At 44.1% G+C, this 15,543-nt stretch overlaps 1 protein-coding gene across 1 annotated transcript in view; it reads left to right on the plus strand.

Moving 5' to 3' along the window:
* The first annotated feature begins 305 nt into the window (after positions 1-305).
* The window catches only part of LOC149345173 (lipase member J-like), a 99,596-nt gene continuing 84,358 nt past the window's right edge, over positions 306-15,543 (plus strand). The window contains exon 1 of the mRNA XM_089546483.1: positions 306-466. Within this exon, the coding sequence (XP_089402609.1) occupies positions 347-466 (120 nt within the window). The 5' untranslated portion in view covers positions 306-346. The remainder of the gene's footprint in view (positions 467-15,543) is intronic.

Consider the following 15,543-nt stretch of genomic DNA (forward strand, 5'->3'; position numbering starts at 1 on the left):
CGGTGGTGCATTGTTATGTAGGGTGAACTCATCCACTTCCAATTCGCAGTCCGGCTTTGCTGCTGATTACTCTGCGTACTTGAGTTTTTTTTTCGAACGCTGGCTCCTGCATCTCAAGTACACACTTCTGACACTGGTGGCAGAGGATCCTAGACGGTGTGAGAGATCGGAGAGCAGCCAAGCAACGCGCAGTATAAACAGCTCCACGTGCTTCGCTAACGCAGTGGAGCCTCTCGCGAACAAGGACACTTTGCTTGCTTCGTAGCTCGTGCGACTTCGTGCATCAGTACGAGCTGGAAGAAGCGGGTAGCGTCTTCCGGTCCGAAAAGCTAACTGCGGCAGCGAGATGGTGTCCGCGGCGCAGATTGTGCCTAGACTCATCGTAACAAGCATTGGACTGGTATTGAACTTCACTTCGAAGCTTATCCAGAACAACGCCAACGACCCAGACGTGTGCACAAGCATTGTGAGTGCCAAGATTCCTTTCTTCCCTCCTTAATGAAGGTGCTTAAAACCAAAAGCAGTGGCTATAAGACAGTGGCTACATAAGCTACTGGGTTATATTGATGAGTTACGTGTAGCGATCTACGACACTTCCACAACAGAAATATCTACTTCTAAACGGTGTTGGTCTGATAACGACATAATATTTCTTGCATTAGTAGCACAGCTTAGACGTCCCAATGCCGCCGTGGTGGCCTATGGTGCTCGGCTGCTGACCCGAAAGACGCGGGTTCGATCCCGGCCGCGGCGGTCGAATTTCGATGGAGGCGAAATTCTAGAGGCCCGTGTAGTGTGCGATGTCAGTGCAAGTTAAAGAACCCCAAGTGGTCGAAATATCCGGAGCCCTTCACTACGACGTCTCTCATAGCCTGAGTCGCTTTGGGACGTTAAACTCCATAAACCAACCAACCAACCAACCAACCAACCAACCAAGATGCCCAAGGAGTCCAAGCAAGATGGTGGCAGACGTCATCCTTCTTTTGTTATAAAGCCATAGGGTCTGAAATCGGACTTTCTCGCAGTAATTATATGCTGCGCATAAACGTTGGTCCTAACATTTCGAATCTGTAATCATTGAAATAAAAACTGGTATGGCGCAAGAAACGGGGACACAAAAGGCACACAAAACACAGGACTGACGCCAACTTGCAACTGGGGTTTATTGCACCAAGCCTGCCTTTTATACCACAACCAAGCCATATCAACGAAAGCGTAAAACGTTGTACATATAAAACGGCAATTCATGCGACCACTGGCAATAAAGTAACGCTGATCATTACAGAATATAATCTAAACAGAGCTTGAGAAGCCAACTTATTTTCTGGCCAGCAGAAACACATCAACCAAGGCAAAAAATAAAAAAGAAACAAGGCACTGGGGCATGACAAGTCCACACTAACGAATTATGAAGCGCGTGATGAAGGCGAAAAAGAGCAAAAAATCGAACGACTATGATATAAAACCACGTGAAAAAGGATGACCAACAATAACCCGAAAAAAACATGACCAACAATAACGCGGAAAAACATGACCAACAATAACAATAAGGAGGGATGAAGTCTGAAGATACAGCACCTAGCGTCAAGTGATAAAAACTGAAGATCATTCCTGAAGAACAGTCGTCTTAGCGTCTAAGAATCTAAAAATTGTAAAACACCGAAAGAAAGGACGAAATAAGAGCACAAAACCAAGGAAAATCTGCGAACTACAAAAAACCTTCTATAAAAGACGTCTCGGCGCTGCTAAGCAGAATGGAAGGCCTGCTAATGCATTTGTTGCCAGCTTTTTCGATGAAATATGCCTCAACAATTTCTCTCTCAGTTTTATCTTTCCCAATCTTTAAAAATCTAGTTTTCTCGAATTCGGGACGGCAGTTAGAACAGCTCTTGCAGTGGTACACTAGGAAGCTTCTTTCGGTGTTGCGCAAGTTTCGGGAATGCTCACTTGCACGCTCATTAAAACAACGACCTGTTTGCCCGATGTAAACGAGGCCACAGCTAAGCGGTATCTCATAAACCACTTGTGTCCTGCATTGCGTGAACTTTTTTTGTTGTTTTATGGTGCAAGCCGGCCGCTTTTCTCTGTTGGTCATGGCACAAAGTCTTGAAAGCTTACAAGGCGCGGAGAATACAACTTGAACATTATGTCTGCTCGCTATTTTCTTAATGTTATGCGACACCTTGTGAATATACGGTATTACTGTTACTGATGAATGCGATACCGGCTCCCTGATGCAAGTGAGTTGCTTGAGTTTCTGCAAAAACATTTCGCACACAGCCGAAATTAGACAAGGCGGATAACCTGCCTGTTTTAGCCTTTCAACTTGAGTGCGAAAGCTTGTGGACAACATGTGGGGGCAAGATTTGTTTAAGGCAGATTGCAAGGAGTTAGAAACAATCGCGCGTTTCACAAGCTTTGAATGAGCGCTGTCAAATGGTAGCAAGCCTTTCTTAGAACGCGGGTTGTACAGCCAGCAAAGACCTTTGTCCGGAAACATTAACTTGATATCTAAAAACTGGAGTTGGCTGTCCGTAGGGACCTCCTTGGTAAACGTGAGTCCCTGGCCGTGGCTTGAAAAAACGGACACAGTCCTCGTGACGGCAGCGTCTAGATCCTGTTCCCGAATGTCCTTCAGAATGACCAAGAAATCGTCGACATACCTGTGTATGGAAACTACACGAGGGTCACTGATATTTCTGCTGATGTCCGCTCCTACCACTGAAAGGAAGATGTCGCAAAGGACGGGTGCAACAGAAGAGCCGATGCAGATTCCTTTCTTCTGGACGTAGAACTTTCCCTCGTAGGAAATTGCGGTGGATTTCAAGTAGAATTCCAATAGCGTAATGAAATTATCAGTGCTTATTCCAGCGGCATTTTGGAAGGGAACTTCTCTTGTAGACAGGGTTTTATCCCTGACCGCTCTTAGGAGTCCTTGGTGAGGAACCGAATAGTACAGTTCCTCTATGTCAGTGGAGAACGCGGTGTACTTCTGGGCGGGCAAAGCTTCTAAATGCTTAATAACGTCCGATGAACTGCGCACAAGGAAAGGGTCATCGGTTACCAGGGTGCCAAGGTTTGTCTGGAGGTAGCGGCTAACGAGACGTTGCCAAGTTCCTTGTTCTGACACGATGGTGCGCAGCGGGAATCCAGGCTTGTGGGTCTTTACAGTGAAAAACACTTCAAGAAATCCTCTCTTTTCACCCTGTAAAGACCCACAAAAGTAAAGACGCATCTTCCTTTTGCAAATGTACATTGAACGCCTCTATGATTTTCCTAGTAAGCTGATCTTTGTGGAAATCAATGACAACAGAGCTTTGAAATCCGGATAACAGCCAGGACACTTCTTTGTTTTTCGCCGCCGCGGTGGCTCAGTGGCTATGGTGCTCGGCTGCTGGCCCGAAAGACGCGGGTTCGATCCCGGCTGCGGCGGTTGAATCTCTTTGGAGGAGAAATTCGAGGCCCGTGTACTGTGCGATGTCAGTGCACGTTAAAGAACCCCAGGTGGTCGAAATTTCCGGAGCCCTCCACTACGGCGTCTCTCATAGCCTTAGTCGCTTTGGGACGTTAAACCCCATAAACCAAACCAAACCAAACCTAACCAAACTTCTTTGTTTTTCCTTCTTTTTCTTTTGCGTTGATGTGGCCAGCAAGATGCCCCTTGACACCATTCCTGACATCATTGTTGTGTTCTCGCAGCCTATCTTTGAGGCATCTGCCTGTCTGGCCTATGTAGCTCCGACCGCATTTCAACGGAATAGAATAGATTGCATTCTTTTCACAAGTGACATATTGCTTCTCATGCTTCTTTTTACATTTTATGGCTTTTTTAGGACGAGGGTACATACATACATACAGGAATTTTATTGCAAGATATATACACACAGTACATAGCGTGTGCCCGCCGAAGCGCAAGCGCTTGTGGGCGGGCCACGGCAGTCACAACAGCATGCGGTGAATACAAAACGCTGAAAGTGCACACTTTACAATCCATAAATAAAAAGAAGAAGAAGAAAGAAGAAAAAAAAGCAATAACACAAAGTCGAAATATTACATACAGTTCAGTCAACAAATTTAGCGATTGAGAATTATGTAAAGCAAAGAAAATCTGCAGTTAATAAATGGAACACAAATTTAAAAACAAGATAGAAATTACAAAGCAAATCAGTATTTCCTTTGTTTGAAACTTTCAAACCACGCTTGCAGTCCAGATTTCACAGCCGTCAACGAATCACAATCAAACATCTGAGCAGGTAGTTTATTAAAATGGTAGGGTATATAGAACTGTCGTGTCCTTTTACCATAATGTGTGTAAACCCTGGGAACTTTATAACGCGCTATATGCCTAAGTGACTCTGGTTTTTTATCTGGCTGTTTAAACTGTGCTGAAAAGTAATTTCTCAGAACTACCACCTGTAAGTACAAGTCATGCAGAGGAATAACTCCTGCTTTAACCATTCTGGTGTTATAGTCGGACTTCTCGTGAGCAGTGCCATACAATAAATTAGTGGAGATTCTGCACAGGAAACTATCTACCTTCTTAATCTTACAAGGTGCACAAGAACCATACACTGAAACGCCGTATCTAAGGATAGATTCTCCTAAAGATCTATACACAGTCTGACGCAAGTTTATAGGTGTAGTGTATTTTATACGATAAAGCTGGACAGAAAGAGCACGGAGTCGTTTTAATAAATAGTCAATTTGGGAAGACCAACACATGTTGGAATCAAGATATAGGCCAAGATATTTAACACTGCTCGAGTAGGGTAGTGGCGAACATTCGCAATTGGCACAGTTGCTACCATGCAGTAGAACCGACTGGGTAAGATCAACATTCTTGTGCGCATTTCTGAAACATATTAACACAGTTTTGTTTATGTTGATGTATATTTGATTTCCAGATAGCCAGTCTACTATTTTATTGATATCGTACTGAAGTAATTTCAGTGCGAGTGGGCTAGATTCATGGGATATCACTAAAGCTGTATCATCAGCATACTGAAATAATTTTGCATTTAATGTAAGGTTAACCATATCATTTACATAAATATTAAACAAAAAGGGTCCCAAAACAGAACCTTGTGGAACGCCGTACTGAATATCAGAAAAAGCACTAAATGATTCTTTAATTTTCACTACTTGCTTACGCTGTGACAAATAACTTGCAAAATATTGTTGGTATGGACCACGGAATCCAATACTTTCCAACTTACTTAACAAAACAGAGTGCTCCACGGTATCGAATGCTTTCGATAAATCCAAAAACAATCCAAAAACACATTGATCAACATCCAGGTTACCATTGATAAAATTACAGCAATCTTCTAGAAGCTCAACCGCACCAATATTACGACGGAAACCATACTGTGTAGTACTCAAACAAGAATACTTGTCACAAAAACATGTCATATTTTGGTGCACAATTTTTTCCATCAGGATGCTAATGACTGGTAGTGTGGCAATTGGTCTGTAATTTGTTTGATCTGTCTTTTTTCCCGACTTGTAGATGGGTCGTAGTAATGAGATCTTCAGACCTGATGGTATTTCTCCTGTCTTGAAACACCCATTAAGTATATGTAAAAGTACATCTTTAAGTTTGGAGTAATTGTTTCGCAAATCACGCAGTCTAATCTTAACGTAGCCTGGTGGTTTGCTGTCTGGTAGCGTCCTAATAAGGTTCCACAACTCATCTTGATCAACAGGAGGAAAAGCAGCAGAATTAATTGTTTTCTTGCCTTGGTACTGAATGGTAGAAACGACAGTTTGTTTTTTAAGTTCCCTAATGGATGATACAAACGCATCATTAAAAGAATTTGCAATGGTCGAAGGATCTGCTTTTAGAAAAGTGCAATGCAACTTCTCATCCAAATTAGATTTCTTCTGTCTACCTAATACTTCATTTAATAGACTCCAAGTTTTCCTCGTATTGCTGCTACACCTAGAAAACTCAGCAGAAAAATATTGCTTCTTTGCTTGCCTCAGCATAGCAGTAAGCTTATTACGATGTGCCCTATACTGCTCTTTCAAGGCAAGATTCTCGACATCTTGTTTATAGTCATTCCATAGTTCGTCCTTCTCATGAGAAAGTTTAAGTATATCATTCGTTATCCATTTCTTCTCTGGATTTCTTAACTTGATTTTAACCTCCTTCGTGGAACTGGCATATAGCTCATCAAACTTAGCTACTAACGAGTTATAAGCATCAATATGAGTTTGACTTAGCAGAGACCTCCAATCAAAAGTTTGAACGTGCTCGTCCAAGCACTTGTTATCAATTATTTTTATCGTTCTAACGGTTTGACCAGGCGTTTCCCTTTCTTGCGCCAGAACACATAGCGCTGTGAAATAATGATCCGCCACCTTTCTTCGCATTACTGCAGCGTTAGCGACATTATTCGGGAGTCTGACTGCTATATGGTCGATGCACGACTGAGTAAGTCTCGTGCCCATGACCTCTTCCCTGGTAAAACTAGAAATCATATTTTCTATTCCATATGAAGCTAGTAAATCTAAATAGCACTCAACACCGGGTTTCTTTATCTCGGAAATGTCAATATTAATGTCTCCAGCTATTATTACATTAATTCGATTGTGGTGAGTTAAAAATTCCGCAAGTTCAGAAAAAAATACTTCGATTATTGAGTTCGGAGGGCGATAAACTGCTAGCACAATAAATGTCTCGTCTTTGCAACTGAGCGAAAGAGCTACTACTTCCGCCGCAGTGAAAGCGCAAGCTACTCTTTTAATGTGCCAGCATTCTTTAACAAATCCTAATACGCCACCACCCCTACCAGAGTCACGGCAACAAGAGAAACATTGAAATCCTGGAAGAATAAACGTATCAGACTCATAGTCGTTAACATTAGTTTCAGTCAAAAGTACAATATCAAGGTACCCAAGGAAATCAGACAAGTAGATATTTCATCAATTCCAGTGCTTCTTGATGCTCCTTATGTTGATATGGATAAGATCTAGTGCAGAATTGACTTGGGAGTTAAACAAACTACTTCTGTGTGTATTCCAGTCTGTAAATGAGCCGAAGTCCTCACTCATGGTTACTCAAGCTTATCGAAGTCACATATGCTCTCAATTCTTATAGCTCCAGAGCCCTCGATCTTCCTCACAAATATTTTGCCATTTTTCAGCCATACAAACTTGTACGACTTCTTCTTTGCTTCCTGTTTAGTTTGCCACAACAACTTCTTTGTCTGGGCAGGTAGGTTCTCATTAATGTAAACATCTTCTTCCTTAACTCTTTCCTGTCCGCGCCTATTCCCATCGATAGCCCGCTATCGATGGTTTCAAGTTCGTATTTTCCCGCTTTTTAAAGCGTTCCTCGACAACTAGCTTCATCCAGTGTGAAATAAAGGGACTCTTCTTTCAGTTTCGCTTTTGGTTTGACTTTTTTCGCCAAGCGGTGATTTTTGAAGCCCCTCCGGAGTCAGCTGACCGGCGCTCCTTGTTTCCACCATGGCGTCTACGTCGCGCGCTGCTGCTGCGCCGAACCCGCGCGTTTCCACAGAAATTGATGCTCCTGAGAGTTCGTTTTTGAACGAGAACAGCAGCAGTGAGGGTTCAGAAGGCGACTTAGGCTCTTCAGACTTCAGCACCGACAGCGAAACTGCGTCAGACCGACCCGGAACGTCAACAGCCATGCCTCGGTAAGTTTCGCTTTCTCCCCCGAAATGTTCCGCTTTTGCTGCGCGCTTATCGGAAAAGATCATAGTGTTCTGAAGGTCATAACTCTTATCTGCAGGGTGTCAACGTCTTTCGGGCGGGATTACTTGCCGCCGGCAGCACAGAGAGTCGTGTTTTCGGCTCGAAGACAGCCAGGGGTCGACCTCGGCGTTGCGCGCCGAAGTGTCGCACGGCGCTCGGCGGCGCGGTCGTCAACAGCTTCATACTTTTTGACGCGCATCGCCAGGAGCATCCCGAAGCGCCAGAATTGTCGAGGACATCAAGATTTGATCAGTTCGCGTTCAGACTTGAATTGATCGAGCAACTCCTCGGATTTGATGAGCCACATCCTGAGGACCCCAATGTTCGCCCTCTGTTTCCGCCTCGTGAATCACCTCAGGGGCTGCAGCACAAGCCGCAGAAAATGCAAAGTGCCGGAACTGCAAATTGTGCTACGAAGAAAAAAAGGTGGAACAAAAAAAAATGTTTTCTGTGAGACATGTGCGGCCAACCTCTGCTTCACGACAACAAGGAACTGTTTCGCGCGGTGGCACGCTAGTCACTAGGACTACTGTTTCCTTTTCTAGCCCAGCTAATACTGTTCGCAGCAAACTAAAATTTCCTCCAATGTTGCATCTATCCCTGTTGTAAAAAATGTATATTTTGAATTTTTTTATGTTTTATTTTTGTGACGAAACTTTGATGTTTTTGTGTGTTTTTTCTTTGTAACTACAATTTTCTTTCTGATAATTTTTTTTTCATCTCTTACTCAATAAACATGTTTACTGTGACTAATAACAATGTGAAGAGAATTTCCTCCTCTACAATTCGGTACCATACACTCCTGTACCAAGCAAGTTTTGTTAAAGAAAAAAAAATATTAATGATATGACCTGAAAACCACCATTTTCCCCGCGGACAGGAAAGTGTTAAGTGCGTAGCGTTTCTTTATCCACTGTTCCTGAGCAGTATGTGAATGGAATTTCACTAGCACAGCTGGTATCTTTCCCTTTTGGGCAGGTAGTCGATGCGCAACCTCTATGGACTGAAGCGTAGTCTCTGGAATCTCCATCCTACCTGCCAGTGACTTCAGTACAACGTCAAGGTCCTCATCTTGCTCTAGCTTGAGACCATGAATTTCTATGTTGTTGCGCCTTGAGTAGGCTTCCAGGTTATTCAAGGCTGTGCTAAGATAACTCAGCGTGTCCGCCTGCCCCGCAAGAGATCCCGCCAACTCCTCTGATTTCTCCTTTAAGGCAGAAACCTCAGCTGAATACGAAGCCACAGACACCTTCATTTCTTCATATTTGGAGGCAAGCAGTTCCATCGAAGTCTCAATGCCCGTAATTACCTGCCCTTGCTTCTCAATGTGTTCAAGCACTGAATCACTCTTCGAGCTCTGTGTTTGTATAGCTTTGTCTAGCTTGTCAACTCTAGAACTAACCTTGGATAGTTTCTCATCTAGCGAACGGATAGCCTTCATGAGCTCATTCATAGTCGGTTGCTTTTCTTCATCTTCACTGTCTGTATCAGAATTTTCTGTATCCTTCTGATGTGCAGACCTCAACGACATGCATGTCCGGCACACCCAGATTGATCTGTTCAGTGTTTTCAAGGATTTCTTTGCAATCCCAGAGCATTTCCCAGAGTGATAAGAGCTCTTACATTCACTACACTTCAGACCGTTATCATCAGGCACTAGTTTTGAACAAACACCACAAAAACCAGTAGAATTAGGAGACATGATGAGGGGGGAAAAAAGAGTACGCCAAAGTACGCTGATCGCAGTCCGACGAGGTGAACAGAATTCAAGCAATTGAGTGGTTGTAAAAACCGCTTACCTAGAATAAAGCATAGACGTTAGCATCTCGTTCCGCTCCCCGTCGGACTGCGATCTGTCGAAGATCCGTGGCCGTTTAAGTAGCTTCTGTCCGTTGCCGCCCTCCTTGATATCTGTGGCACCACGTGATGATAAGATAGATGACGCCCGCTGTCTTGCTTCTGGTGACGCACACCGGCAGCTTTTGTGCTGGTTTTCCTAGAAGGGTCGCCAGGCAGCTGCGGTAACCATTCCGTCGTCGATGGTCAGCAGGCTAGAATAAAGCATGGGCGTTAGCATCTCGTTCCGCTCCCCGTCGGACGCTCCCCGTCGGTTTTCGCGATTACAAAGGTTTGATAACTTGTCGGGAGCGGAGAACACCAACTGTACTTCTGCATGGCTCATTATCCTCTAGAGGTTGTGGGAAAGGGTGTGGCAGTATGGAATAACTGTCACTTTTTGTTTGTTTCTGTTTTCATTCTTTGGAATAGCCTCGCTAGGTTCAGCCTTTCCGAACTGATAAATTGTATGCTTCAGCAACTTCTGAGCGGCAGAAACCAAAATATGAGGAGGGCAATTTGCTTCCCTTAGCCTGTTGCACTGATTAAGAAAACTAGACTCGGTACAATGTGTACAGGACTTTTTGAGCGCGTTGGAGAGGCATAAAGTAGCGATGGCCCGCCTTACTATCTTAGAATCAGTGCAAGACTAAGACATACCGACTGAAGTACCACGAAATAGACACGTTATGCGGTGAATGCGGAGAGGAGGAGGAAAGGGGTGAACATTTGATACTTTTCTGTAAAGAGCTTCACCCTACAGTTGAAGGCAGCGGGGCTGATTTATTCAAAGCATTGGGGTTTAAGGATAGCTGAAGAAAAAATAGGTTTTAAACAAGCCGAACTAACGAAGCAAAGCTTATCTGTGTGGTCGATAAAATCAAGACAATGGTAAAATTTTTCGAGTCACGTCAAGGTGGCGTAAGCCGCCGCTCGATTTAAAGGGCTCAGCCTTATCCATTTTTCCGTCCTTCGCTGGAGAAATCTAATCTTCCTCATCCCTCACCAGCCGTGGCTCGCGTAGGCATAGGAGTGAGTAAAATCACAGACCGCGTTTGTGTGCGTCCCACACTTGTGCTAACAACGGAAAGACACTGGGCGGGCATAGAAAAAAAAAGTTAAGGCAGTGGTGAATGCGTGTTACATGGGCGCGCTCTATCTTGCCCGAACGGCGCTGTGAATGGTGTTACGTTTCAGGCCTTATGTCAGTGACTCATGATCGCGTGCGCGTTTGGTGCGTTCTGTGCTTCAGCGATGTTGGCGGTTGAAGTGCTTCGTAGTGGGGTGTGGTGTGCCATGACCTACACGTGGCTGATCTCAAGAATGCGACTAGTGTAATCTACAACCACCCCTATAGGCAGTGCTATGCTGGTACTGCAAAAGATTTTATACTCACACCTGCTCTCGGCGATACGTGAGATGGCATTTTTTTTTTGTTCATCACTGTACTCTGCAAATAGTATTCTATTAATGATCGAAGGGCAATATATTTATCTTCCTAAACGAGCAGTAGCATGTTCATCATTGTGAGAAGGCCTAAAGGAACCATATTCTCTTACTTTATATCATCATCATCATCATGGTCAGCCTTTCGACGCCCACTGCAGGGCAACGGCCTCTCTCATGTCTCTCCAATTAGCCCTGTCCTTTTCCAGTTGCAGCAACCGTATCCGCGCAAACTTCTTAACCTCATCCGCCCATTTAACAAATGCCGTATTTATTTTTGAACAAAACAAGTAAGCTTGACCCGCAGGCTATTGTGCTGCAAAGGTAGCAGGCTTTGAGAAAGGAAATATAAACAATTATTTTTTTTTACAATACTGTAAGCTCTTTGCCGGCTGTTATAGGGTGGAAAGACAATAGAAAAGAGAGACACCTTAAACAGAATGAAGGCACATGATGCAGAAGAAATGCTGTTTCAGAGAAGATGCACAATTTCAGTTTTTTCAAGAAATTCTCGGAAGTATTGGTATCGTGGAAAGCGTACAATTCAGGCTATTAATTTCAACAGTGGTTTTCGGGAAGAACGACTGCTTGAAGATGCCCATTTTAGATATGTATAGACAATGGCGAACGAATGGCAAAAATTCTGCCTGGTGGACGGACATACAGAGTAGTGGCTAAATTAAATTTATTTTCACGGAGCATCTAAATATACTCTAGGTGGGTTATTTTTCTGCGTGTGGCTAGTTCGGGAAGTTGAGCTTGTATGCATAGAGCTGTCACTGACTGTGTTTTGTGGAAAGCAGAGGATATAAATATTAAAGCTAACTCTTCCACGTTCTCAAGTTTATTGATTTGCTATTTTAATGAGGGTCCCATATTAGCTTGCACACCCTAACTTCGGTCTCACTATTCTCTTGCATCCTTGAAGCTTTATACCTGGTGTTACAGGTTTACTTTGCTTTTTGGAAAGAAAGACGAGTCTTCGTTGCGATAAACCATATATATAATCGATCACAACTTTAGTCAGATCGCAGCTTGAATACGCCAGTATAATCTGGAACCCGTATCAAGCTTATCTTGCTGAGAAACTGGAATCACTTCAAAATAAGGCAGCAAGGTTTATCACAAGGAAAAAAATTCAGCGAGGCGCTCTGTTGACCTAAAGTGCGGTGAGGCGAAAGCCTTAAGCACGGTGTTGCTGCTTGTGTCACTGATGTGTGGTTGAGATGTTAAGCTTCGCATCTGAGAGTTGAACGCGACAGGGTCTTGCAACGCTGCCAGGGAGTCCACAGAACGCCATCGCCCGTTCGGCTCTGCGCCTTGGTCGTCGGTAGCTTGGTTTTTGAGGAAAGGAAATGAACCTGTCTCGCATATCTCGGTGGACGCCTGAACCTAGCCGTAACTGGAAGGGAGGAAGATGGAAGTGAACGAAGACACCGTACTCACTAGACGCGCCTTTGTTCATTCCAAATCATCGAGCTGGCATGGCGGAGTGGATAGCATGCTCGTCTCGCACTCCGAAGACCGGGGTTCGATTCCCGAACTCGACCAGTTTCCTACTAGGTTTTATTTATTTATCCTGTCTCACTAGAACGGCTATTTAGACTAATTGGTTAATTAAGCAATTAACTAAACTCACTCCCACTTACTCGGAGCACCAGTATACGATCCCTTTAATTGGTTGCATGGTTACTAGCCAAAGTACAATTGGCCCGGTTTGAAATTCGCGCACTGTGACGTCACGACAATTTCGGCCAATTGAAAAGCGTGACATTTCTGTCGACAACTCCTGCTCACAACGATGAGGCATTAAAGGCTTCCGCCTTAATGCGCTCTCTACTCCAGCATCACCAATATTAAATCATCTCTAAATTTAAGCTCACTTGAAAAGCGAACACTTGTCACCCTGATATGTTACTTTCACAGGCTTGATCACAATCCTTCGCCGTTCACAAAATCTCACATCAAACTAGCACATCGCATTTCCCCCCGATAAAACCACTGCTTTAAAGTGCAACTCAAGATCGCTCAACGCTGCCTTTCCATGTGACTTAAATTTTCTGTTACTCTCCCTTCTCTTTCATTTTTTTATCCGCTCACCCTCTTCCCCCTATGTACGGTAGCAAACCGATTATTCTTCCGGTTAAACTCCCTGCTTTTCAACTTATTCCTCATCTTCCTCAAGATCGCTCACACCAAACTTATGCGGCATTCGCCATTGTTCCTTGGCATTTACCACTAGAATAAACTGCCTGCGGAAATCGTTTCCGAAAAAAATTACTACGCATTTGTTACCAAACTGAAGTGCTTACTCCATGCTTACTGATTTCTAATACACTGTTTTTACAATTGCATTTTGTCTCCTGCATTGTGGTTCACGTGTGTGTGCGTTCTCAAGCCTTTCTTTTAACCAGTTAAGTTCCGTGTTTATTGGAGCGCGTTTGTTTATGCTTTTCAGATTTTCATATCTCAGATTTCACTTTGTTATACACTGCAATGACATTATGGTGTGGTGTATGGGGGCTTAACGTCCCAAAGCGACTCAGGCTATGAGGGACGCCGCAGTAAAGGGCTTCGGAAATTTCGACCACCTGGGGTTCTTTAACGTGCACTGACATCGCAGAGTACACGGGCCTCTAGAATTTCGCCTTCATCGAAATTCGGCCGCCGCGGCCGGGATCGAACCCGCGTCTTCCGGGTCAGTAGCCGAGCGCGGTAACCACTGAGCCACCGCGGTGGGCAGTGACATTATGGGTTTTTTCAACCCCGCTATGTAATGCCCGTGAAGGGCCTTTAGGGTACGTGAATAAAAAGAAAGATGTGTTCGCCTCAGTGTAAACTTTCTGTAATTGTGACGACTAAATATTTGTTCACTACACTTGGGAACGGATTGCTGGAATGAAGAAATTAACCATTCTGGGACAGCCAGAGCTCGTCTGCGTTTCTATCTTCAAATATACAACTTCCGTTTCTATATTTCTTCTCTTCCTTTGCTTTATTGCTTTCTTTTACCATTTACAGTTTTTGTTTCTTGCTTTCTTTCTTCCTTCCTCCATGTTCCTTTCGCTCCTCCTTTACCTAAATACCTTCTTTGCTTCGTTTGTTTCTTCTCCTGAAGTTTTGTTTCTTCTTTCTTTGTTTGTTTGTTTCTTTGTCTTGTCTTTACATTGTTTAATGTTTGCAGGTGGTCTCCTACGAAATTAATTACACGCAGACGCCTATACTAACTAGTACCATCGCGCTTTTATTTGTTCTGTCATCTCTGCACTATGTTTGCAAGTGTTCACATATCGCGTCCAACTTAAAATGTTGACTAAACTTAAATATCAGTTTTGCTGGCAACGCATCACCATCGTCGACAAGCGGTGCATTTTGTTGAACATCTCCTTTGTGATTAAAATATCCACGCTGCGTGAGCACAAAAACGACGTTCTACGAAAACGCAGAAATGCAGACGCCCACCACAAAGTATAGAAAAACGAAGCCGAGACATTTTGAGCTACCACACTGAAGCCTTGTTCACAACTCGGGAATGCGGCTTTGCGCAGGGAAGCATTCCACTTTCCTTGTACAGTACTTGTGTAAGGTGAGTAAAACGCTTATAAAAAGCACGCATGCAATGCGTAAATTCAAAGCAGCGGTGACAGGAATAAAAGAGCCTCCAAGAAAAAAAAAAGTACCGATGATCGGTGTATTGCACTGGGGCGCGAATGTTCCAGTATTGTAATGAACTCTTGCCTTACCCGTCTGGTTTCCAAAGTTGTATAGCATGACGTATTTGAAGAATCCGTGGCTTTCACTGCGAATTCAATGGTTGTGCGTGTGGAACCAATGGAAGGACAGAAAATGCCGAGATTTAACGCTAATTGCTAGGTATTGGAAAACTAAAGAAGCTTTCGGACAAACAAGCTTAAGTGTGGCTTTCCTCAGGAACTGCTACACGTGTTACCTTTCGAAGCCTGCAGCCTAAGTGTAGTACACCTTGCACACGTCAAAGCGGGTAAGAAAGGGGCTCAGCTTAAATTGTCATTTCGTACAAAAAATGAAGAGAGGAAACCACTGGCTCCAATCCACGAAAACATACTTGCCGTGTAGGATCCTCCCCACAGCTGGAGTACACCACGTTCTTTAAGGTTGACTACGCAAACAAACCCTTAGTTCGGCTCGGTACAAACTGTTGATAAGTCGCGTGCATAAAGAGGAACGTGCACGCTTGCGCTGAATGACCTTCGTAACACCGGGCATGCGAGGGAAGTGCGCGCCGAGCTGCCGCATTGTGTGTTCCTCCTCCTCCGCTGGCTGCGGCTGAGTGCTCGGTGCACGCCAGCGAGCCGAGCGTAGTCGCGCATGAGCGGCGCCTCAGATGCGGATGCAAATGGCCGTGATTGCGTCAGTTCGGAGGAAGCCTGGATTCCATTCCATCATATGCACTTGCTGGAACAGAGTCGTTGGCCTTACTAGACAGCTGGGAGGCTCCAATACTGTGCCGAAGAATTATTTGCAATGAATATCTAAATCAACGTTCAGTTCCAACAGACT

Source organism: Amblyomma mixtum, chromosome 5 (genome assembly GCF_055824585.1).
Source record: "Amblyomma mixtum isolate Tamu chromosome 5, ASM5582458v1, whole genome shotgun sequence".
Classification (NCBI taxonomy): domain Eukaryota; kingdom Metazoa; phylum Arthropoda; class Arachnida; order Ixodida; family Ixodidae; genus Amblyomma; species Amblyomma mixtum.